Source organism: Microtus oregoni, unplaced genomic scaffold, assembly GCF_018167655.1.
Source record: "Microtus oregoni isolate MIOR12 unplaced genomic scaffold, Mior012 000034F_ref0000314, whole genome shotgun sequence".
Taxonomy (NCBI): Eukaryota; Metazoa; Chordata; class Mammalia; order Rodentia; family Cricetidae; genus Microtus; species Microtus oregoni.
The window spans coordinates 83,008-93,206 of NW_024543093.1; the positions used below are offsets into that span (position 1 = coordinate 83,008).

General features: G+C 39.7%; 1 protein-coding gene across 1 annotated transcript; it reads right to left on the reverse strand.

Annotated features, from left to right (window-relative positions):
* Positions 1 to 567: 567 nt before the first annotated feature.
* On the reverse strand, positions 568 to 994 carry LOC121432496 (40S ribosomal protein S17-like). Its single transcript, XM_041630485.1, has one exon. The coding sequence runs from the start codon at positions 992 to 994 to the stop codon at positions 587 to 589; it is 408 nt and encodes a 135-aa protein (XP_041486419.1). The 3' UTR covers positions 568 to 586.
* Positions 995 to 10,199: the final 9,205 nt, after the last annotated feature.

Here is a 10,199-nt window from a genome sequence, read left to right on the forward strand (position 1 = left end):
AGACATGAGCTCACTGTGCCCCAGATAAAAGAATTGGAAATGTTATTTTGCCCCATTGACTTCCTCCATCTGAACCTATTTCCATCCCCAAATCACGAAACTACAAGCAAACCAAAAACACGCAAATGCTTTTTTTTTTTTAGTATGTAAGCCCTCCCCTTAAAAATAAGTATTAAATGAGGTCTAGGGAGATGGATCAGTGCGGTTCTACTCAGTCGCTTCCACCGGCAGGGATCCTTTGGCATAGAAAGGCTTAATAAGGACAAGTGAGGTGTCTCAACAGATAAAGGTGCTTTCTTCCAATTGTGACAACCCAAGTCCCATACCCAGATTCTATGTATTGGAATGGAGAATCAACTCCTGCAAGTTGTCCTCTGTCACATGTATGTGGCAGTGCATGCACACTCATAATCATATATAATAGGTAAACACATGTAAAACAGAAAGGGTTAATTGTGGACTGGAGAATCAAGCTGAGGTTGATGCATCCTACTCATGTAACTCCATACTGAATCAAAACCTTCCCTATTGTTTTCTTTTTCTTTTCAAAGTTATTTTCAGATTTAGTGAAAATGACAGAACAGACTCAAACGGCTCCACGCGGTGTTTTGAAATTCATCCCCACTGTAGGCTGAGTGACCTGCAGGTTGGAGAGACTGCCGAAGTCCAGAAGCTTCAGCATCTCCTTGGTGTCAGGATCTACCTCAATGATCTCCTGATCCAGGGCTGAGACCTCAGGGACGTAATTATTCCCCCTTTCTCGCTCTTCCTCCTGCAGTTTGATAGAGCTGCCCCTGACAGGGCCTCTCTGAATCCTCTTCATCAGATGCATGACATAGCCGGCTATCTTGTTGCGGAGTTTCTTGCTGGGGATGATAGCGATCTCCTCGCACACGTGCTTGTTGGTATGGAAGTCATTGCCCAGGCGCGTGTAGTACTTCTCGATGATGACCTGGGCTGCCTTCTTCACGGTCTTGATGCGGACGCGGCCCATGTTGACGGGTCCCGGTAAAAGAGGAAACAGGAAGCACAAGTGAGACCTATAAAGCGCAGGCCAGAGAGCCTTCCTATTGTTTTCATGTTATATATATTCTATACTTAATGTGAATATGTATATTTCCATAAAAATACAAAATGAGTGATAGTTATATGACTTTTCATTGTCTTTGGAAATGTTATGTAACCAAGCATAAAGAGATGAATCTCAGCAAAAAAACAACTAAAAAAAGCTGTGCAAAAAGAGAAAGCATAAATTTGAATGGTTAAAAAAGTGGTAGACAAGCTGAGGTCTCAAACATTTGGAAAGTTTTTTTTTAAAAAAAAGATTAACAAAATGAGGTCACATTTATTTTCTTTTCTTTTGGCTTTTTGAGATAGGGCTTCTATGTGTAACAGCCCCCATTGTCCTGGAATTCAATTTAAAGACCCGGCTGGCTTTAAAATCACAGAGATCCTCCTGCCTCTGCCTTCTGAGTGCTGGAATTACAGGCATGAGACACCATTGCCCGGTTTTATTCTCTAAAAGAGAAGTTACTTATGACTACAAGAATTCTAACAAAATACAAACTCTTACTTTTATTTCATTGACAGATATTTTTTCTTTTTTCATTAATATTTTGTTAAAATATAATGATATTATTTCCCTCCATTTCCTACGTTTCCTTCAACTTCATCCATCCCCCATCCCCCATTCCCTTTCAAACTCCTGGCTGCCTCTTCTTTACTATTGTTACACACACACACACACACACACACACACACACACACACGTATAAATATATAGATACAACCTGCGGAGTCCGTTCAGTGCTGGGTATTCATAATTTACTTGGTGTTGAGTAAGTAATTAGGAAAGTCCTCAGTAGAGGAAAACCGCATTTTCTTTTCTCACTGTCCCTTAGTTGCCTACGGTTGGACAAATAATCTTTTAATGGATGCTGAAATTTATTAGGCTATCAGATGGATGTTGTAAACTGCTGAACATTCTCAGGGAAGGTTATTTATAATTAGCTAAGTATACAGGTACATAAACTAGGTAAGATTTAGAGACGGAAAAGATGGGCAACAGTTAGATCTGTGGGTATGTAAAGATGCAAGACAGTGGTAGGATTTGGAATCTCTGTGTAAAAGCAAATGACACCCATCACTTTAGGCTAGTAAACTATTTTCTGCCCAAGGCTGAAACATGGCCTTATGTATTTTAAAGGAATGATAAGGTGTGCAGTTTGGCAAAAAGGACAAATAACACTGAAGGATGGCCAATTTTGGCTGCCATCTTGAGTGAATCTGGAATCAACTAGAAGGCAGGCTGGTGGCACTTCTTTGAGGAGCTTTCTTGATGGGATTGTTTGAAGTGAGAAAACCTACCCTAAAAGTGGACAGTACATACAAGAAGTAAATCTTTGCTTACTTTGCTTCCCGTTATGCTTGAAGGCAAGGGCATTGGCCCTGCTGCCATCACTACTGCATTCTTTGGCAATATTAGAACGAGCTTCTCCAGTTTCCAACATGAAAGCTAGCAGATCTCCAAGAATTTTTCATGTTTTTAGCACCATCTTGGAATTACTTAAACATCCAGGCTTGTGATTCAAGTAAGCACTCAACTGTTGGCCTCTCCTGTGAGTCAGTCATTGTTGGACAACCTGAAGGACATCCCACAGGCCAGTCTAATAGACATATTTTAGTATTTATTTATTCTATGGGGTTTGTTCCTTTAGAGACCCTTGCATAGAATATAAGTAGACATGGAAGATAAAAATCGTTTTGGTGTTTGCCTTAGTTGCAGTGAAGAGACAGCATGACTACGGCAACTCTTCTGAAGGAAAGGATTTAATTGGTGCTTGCTTACAGTTTCAGAGGTTTAGTACATTGTCCTTATTTATGGTGGGGGGCATGGTGGCATGTAAGCACCTGTGGTGCTAAAGAAGTAGCTGAGAGTTCTACATTCCAAATTTGCGAACAGCAGGAAGAGAGAGAACAACTAGGTCTGACTTTGGTTTCTGAAACACCAAAGCCCTCCACAGTGATACATTTTCTCCGACAAAGCCACACTTACTCCAACAAGGCCACACCTCCTACACCCTTTCAAGTAGTGCCACTCCCGATGACTTAAGCATTCAAATCTATGGGCCTATGGGGGCCATTCTTATTCAACCATTACTGAATTTGTTTTAGTCAAGTATCTATTGCTGTGATTAAACATTAGGACCAAAAGCAACGTGGGGAAGAAAGGGTTTATTTGGCATATAAGTTATAGAGGAAACTAAGTCAGGAACCTGGAGAAAAGAACTGAAGCAGTCCCTGAGGAGGAACTCTGTTTACTGGTTTGATCCTCCTGGCTGCCTCAGTTTATTTTCTTAAACAACCCAGGTCCATCGCCCACAGTGGTCTGAGCCCTTCTACACTAATCATCAAGAAACTGGCCTTCTACAGAACAGTCTTATGGAGGCAGTTCCTCAGATGGGATTCCCTCTTCCCACATGTCTAGTTTTGTGTCAAGTTGACATAAAGCGTGTAAGTAGGACAGAGCTAAACTATAGATAAACTCTATAGATGACATTGAAGTTCTAGAGTAAAGAAATAGCAAAACGATTCATATTTTATTAAGAAAATGCTTGTAGCATTGTTAAACAACTGAGGAGAGACTAATAAATGAAGGACACCTCACTGTAGGGGCTTATAAAGGAATCTAAACAAAGATAAATATTATGAATAAATCAGAGTCACATTTTGTGTAGAGTCAAAATGACAGAAAATACCAGTAAAAGGCAGAAGAGTAACAATAAGTAAGAGTTTCTAGTTTGAGAGTGGATAGCTAATAAAGACTACCGGAAGTGGAAAAGAAGGGAATGGCTTCTGCTTTAAATCATCTGCAGTACATTGTTTCATTTTCAACGATATGTGATGCACCGCTATTGCTCTGTGAAAAGAAATGTCACTCTCTGTGAAGATACATACAGTGTTATACCTCACCCACCCCCACCTGGTGCTTTTTACCCATGCCAAAAGAGTGCCAATGATGTAGGTCATCTGCCCAGGGATTGAGTACAGGGATAATGTGGAGATTCTTTCCTCTAACCTCTAACTTTTGAGCAGGAGCCCCCTTTATGGATGCTAGGTAGGGATTTGCCCAGCGAAGAAAGAGAAGGGCATTGAGAACATGCATGGACTAGCGTGGTAACAAGAAAATAAGCATTGTACACAAAGTGGCCAAACACACACACACACACACACACACACACACACACACACAGAGAGAGAGAGAGAGAGAGAGAGAGAGAGAGAGAGAGAGAGAGGGCATGGAGTAGAAGAAGATAACATAAAAGTCTTTATTGTAGATGTGGCAAGTCACACTGAGGACATTAACACTAAACGTTGACATCCCAGCATATGCGGTGAACTCTCTCGACAGTTCTGCCAGGCACCCAGTGGCAAAGCTCCATTTTGGGGCTTCTCTCATGAACTCAATTATGATTTCACTTGTTCAATTCAGATCTGAACTGCAATAAGACACCTGGCTGAAAGGAAGCAGACAGGGGCTGCTCTTGAATCTCGGTTTACTGTTATTAAAAGAGACAAGTGCTTTCAAAGGACAGGCAGGTGAAATGATATAGAGAGGCGAGACATTTGAGATGAGCTTTAAAACAAGCCTCAGCTATGAGTTGAAGATACAGCCTTCTGTACTTCTTGCATTCTGTTTCCTTTTGAGGTAGCATTTAAACTTCAAGAAAGAATATGAATACTAAGTAACTTCAGTGAGCATTATTTTTGACAGTGGTCATTAGTGTAATTTTAAGTAGAAAATGCAACAAAACACATCTATTTTGGACTTGATTGCTGTCTATTTCTGCAGGAGTAGGTCATATACATGCAAACATTTATGTATCCGTATACATAGAGAGAGGTGGGGAAAAAGCACTCCACATTGCTATACACTTAATAATGACTGGGATGTAGTTCTAAAACAACGGAATTAAGTCTTATCAGATTTATATTTTGACTTCTGGTTCTTTTTTTTTTTTTTTGGTTTTTCGAGACAGGGTTTCTCTGTGGTTTTGGAGCCTGTCCTGGAACTAGCTCTTGTAGACAAGGCTGGTCTCGAACTCACAGAGATCCGCCTGCCTCTGCCTCCCAAATGCTGGGATTAAAGGCGTGCGCCACCACCGCCCAGCTTGACTTCTGGTTCTTTTTTTTTTAATATTTATTTATTTATTAAGTATACAATATTCTGTCTGCATATATGCCTGCAGGCCAGAAGAGGGCACCAGATCTCATTACAGATGGTTGTGAGCCACCATGTGGTTGCCGGGAATTGAACTCAGGACCTTCGGAAGAGCAGGCAATGCTCTTAACCGCTGAGCCATCTCGCCGGCCCCTTGACTTCTGGTTCTTAAAATGTAGTTGTTAAACAATGGTGTAATGGAGGGCTTAGAAAAGAGTGTGTCCTTATAAAATTTAACAAGATGAAGAAAAATATAAAACACCAAGTTCAACTTAGAAACCACAAAAGTCTGGCATGTACAGATTAAAAAAAATCTTGCTCCTAATAGCATAGTTGTGTGCCCATTCTACCCATGTTAGCAGTGCAAACAAACCCTATCAGTTAACTACAAGCTTAGAATGCACTGCACTAGATTGGAGTTCAGATTCCTGGAAGGCAGTGTAAGACATACAGAAGTGTTCAAGTATACTTCCCACTTTCTCTTCTATGAGGTTCAGTATGACTGGCTTTATGTTGAGGTCTTTGATCCTTATGGACTTGAGTTTTGTTCATGGTGACGGATATGGATCTATTTTCATTCTTCTGCATGTTGATATCCAGTTATGTCAGCACCATTTGTTAAATATGCTTTTTTCATTTTAAATTTTTTGCTTCTTTATAAAAAAATCAGATATCTGTAGGTGTGTGGATTAATATCTGGGTCTTTGATTCAGTTCCATTGGTCCTCCTGTCTGTTTTTATGTCAATACCAGGCTGTTTTCAGTACTGTAGCTCTGTAGTAGAGTTTGAGTCAGTGATTGTGATGTCTTCAGAAGCTCCTTTATTGTACGAGATAGTTTTGGCTATACTGGGCTTTTTTGCTTTTTCATATAAATTGAGTATTGTTCTTTCGAGATCGTGAAGAATTTTCCTGGGCATTGCATTGAATTTGTAGATTGCCATTTTTACTATGTTAATTCTACCTTCTCAAGAACATGGTAGGTCTTTCCACTTTCTGGTGTCTTCTTCAATTTCTTTCTTCAAAGGTTTAAAATTCTTGTCATATGGGTCTTCTACTTGTTTTGTTAGAGTTACTCCAAGATATTTTACGCTATTTGTGGCTATTGCAAAGTGTGATGTTTCTCTAACTTCTTTCTCAGCCCATTTATCATCTGTGTATAGGAGGGCTGCTGATTTTTTTTTTGAGTTAATCTTGTATTCTGCCACATTACTGAAAGTGTTTATGAGTTGTAGAAGTTATTTGGTAGAATTTTTGGGGTCGCTTATGTAAACTATCATATCATCAGCAAATAATGAAAGTTTGACTTCTTCTTTTCTAATTTGTATCCCCTTGATCTCCTTTTTGTTGTCTTACTGCTCTAGCTAGGATCTCAAGTACTATATTGAATAGATATGAAGAGAGTGGATAACCTTGTCTTGTTCCTGATTTCAGTGGAATTGCTGGGAGTTTCTCTTTATTTAGTTTGATGTTGGCTGTTGGCTTGCTGTATTATGTTTAGGTATATTCCTTGTATCCCTACTTTCTCCAAGACCTTTATCATGAAGGGATCAGCATCTAATGAGATGATCATATGATTTGATTTTTCAGTTTGTTTATTTGGTGGATTACATTGACAGATTTTCATATGTTGAACCATCCCTGCATCTCTGGAATGAAGATGACTTGGTCATGGTGGATGATGTTTCTGATGTGTTGTTGGAATCAATTTGCCAATATTTTCTTGAGTATTTTTGCATCAATGTTTGGTGTGGGAAGTCCTTCTGTCTATGTGTTGCTTTTATTGGTTAATGAATAAAGAACTGCTTTGAGCCTATGGCAAGGGCAGAAGAGAACTAGGTGGGAAAACCTAGGCTGTACGCTGGGAGAAAGAGGGCGGAGTCAGGAGAAGCCATGGAGCCACTGCCAGAGACAGACACTGGGAACTTTACCTAGTAAATCACAGTCATATGGTGATACAGATTAATGGAGATGGGTTAAATTAATATGTAAGAGACTAGCCAATAAGAAGCTGGAGCTAATGGGCCAAGAGGCCTCTTTCAACAAATGTTCATGAGTGAGATTGGTCTGTAATTCTCTTTCTTAGAAATGCCTTTATGTGGTTTGGGTATCAGGGTAATTGTAGCCTCATAAAAAGAGTTTGCCAATGTTTCTTCTGTTTCTGTCATGTGGAACAATTTGAGGAATATTGGTATCAGTTCTTCTTTGAAAATTCTGAGCTGAAACCATCTGGTCTTGGGTTTTTTGGGGGGATGTTGGTAGACTTTTGATGACTGTTTCTATGTCTTTAGCAGTTATAGGTATATTTAATTTGCTTATATGGTCTTGATTTAATTTTGGTAAGTGATATTTATCCAGAAAGTTCTCCATTTCCTTTAAGTTTTCCAATTTTGTGGAGTACAGGTTTTCGAAATATGATCTAATGATTCTTTGGATTTCCTCCGTATCTGTTGTTAGAAGAGAAAGTGGGAAATACACTTGAATGCATTGGCACAGGAGAGTACTTCCTAAATATAACCCCAGTAGCTCAGATACTGAGAGATACAATTAATAAATGGGACCTTCTGAAACTGAGAAACTTATGTAAAGCAAAGGACACGGCCAACAAGACAAACTGGCAGCCTACAGAATGGGAAAAGATTTTCACCAACCACACATGGGACAGAGGGCTGATCTCCAAAATATACAAAGAACTCAAGAAATTGCTCATCAAAAGAACAAATCCAAAAAAAAAAAAAATAAGGAATACAGACCTAAACAAAGAACTCTCAACAGAAGAATCTAAATTGGCTGAAAGACACTTAAGGAAATGTTCAGCATCCTTAGCCATCAGAGAAATGCAAATCAAAACATCTCTGAGATTCTATTTTACACCTGTGAGAATGGACAAGATCAAAAACAGTGATGTCAACTTATGCTGGAGAGGTTGTGGGGAAAAAGAAACACTTTCGCATTGCTGATAGGAATGCAAGCTGGTACAGCCCCTTTGAATTTCAGAGTGATAATTTCTCAGAAATTAGGAAACAACCTTCCTCAAGACCCAGCAATACCACTTTTGGGTATATATCCAAAGGTTATTCACTCGTGCCACAAGGACACGTACTCAGTTATGTTCATAGCAGCATTGTTTGTCATAGCCAGAACTTGAAAACAACCTAAATGCCCTTTGACTGAAGATAGATAAGGAAATGTGGTCCATTTACACAATGGAGTACACTGAGGAAAAAAATAATGACATCTTGAAATTTGCAGGTGAATGAATGGATCTAGAAAACATCATAATGAGTGAGGTAACCCAGACCCCGAAAGACAATTATCATATGTATTTACTCATAAGTAGCTTTAGACATAAAGAAGAGAAAATCAACATACAAATCACAATCCCAGAGAACCTAAACAACAATGAGGACCCTAAGAGAGACATACATGGATCTAATCTGCATGGGAAGTAGAAAAAGACAAGATCTCCTGAGTAAATTAGGAGAGGGTAGAAGGGGAGGGGAGCAGAGAAAAATGTATAACTCAATAGAATCAAAAGAAGAAGGAGAAGGAGAAGGAGGAGAAGGAGAAGGAGAAGAAGGAGAAGAAGGAGAAGAAGGAGAAGAAGAAGAAGAAGAAGAAGAAGAAGAAGAAGAAGAAGACATACAGAGGTCAGAGAGCACACTGATGCGTGATTTGAGCCACTGCCTCATTCCTAGCGTGTTGATGAGGTCGTTCTGTTAAAGGTTTTTTTTTTTTTTTTTTTTTTTTTTTTTTTTTTTTTTACGACTTTGAGTAAATGTGTCTGAAAGAATTTATCAGTAAAGTCAGACATCTCAATATTTCTGCAAGCATTTGTGAGACTTGGAGTAGATGAATATTTTATTGCTGCAAGCAGTGCACCGATTTCATATTTCCATATGTACCCCGAGATTTCTGAAACCAGTTTCTGTGATGCGATACTGTAGTACTCACACAGTTTTTAAAAGGAACATACAGTATTCTAACACTGAAATGATCATCAAGAGGATTGAGGTTTATGCTCACCCGACAGTAATTACATTTGCTTAATAAGCATGTATATAAGTAAATGCTTTGAAGATCGTTTTCTTCTTCATAATTCCAGGATTTACAAAATTTGTCACTGACTATAAATCAGAAAGAAGTTTCTTAGTGCAAGGGGAAATGAAATAGCATTTAAAATTCGTTATTAAATACGAGTCACTACCTGATTATTGTATTTACACTAAATGAACTTCAAACATGTGATTTTTATAAGTAAACATTTCCACAACATTTGGGTAGCAAATTCCGCCATACTCGTGAAAAGTCCTGGTCTTAACTAAAGAGAAAATAATTTTCTAGGTTCTAAATTCTGTCCATTTCCTCAAAATATTGAGACTGTTAAGTACCAGACAGAGCCTTCTCCACAGATACTTATTTTTATTTTAATACAGTGGGAAATCTGATTTTAAGTATAGCTGTGATTTTTTTCGAAAAAAAATTATTTCCAGATCTAAAGATTGTTGGTTTGGTGTTGACAGTGTCCTGGGATTTCATGAGACAAGCCTCCTGAAAAAAAAACTGAGAAACTGCTTCAGAGAACACCCGTTTTTGAACTTGAAAAAAGTAAGGCGGCTCTCACAACACCGTAAACAGAGACAGATTCTGATCGCCCACCCCCCCCCCCCCCCCCCCCCCCGCCCTCTTAATTCTACCGCAGAGAAGGCGGAAAACAGGTAGAACAGCTTCTCAAAGTCGCTAAAAAATAGAGGGTGTAACGGTCCAAGCGCTCTGGGCTTTGCAGACACGGTGGGGGCGGAGCCCCTAGGGGGCGTGACGGGGGCGTGGCTAGGGTGTGGCGAGACCGCGGTAGACTGCCTAAGTCTAGCCTCGGGGGCGGGGCAGGGGCGGAGCAGGGGGCGGGGCTGATCCGCTCCCGTCCTTTAAAGGGGCTGAAGCGCGGCGGGACCTGAGCAGGTGCCGGCTGTGGTAGCGGAC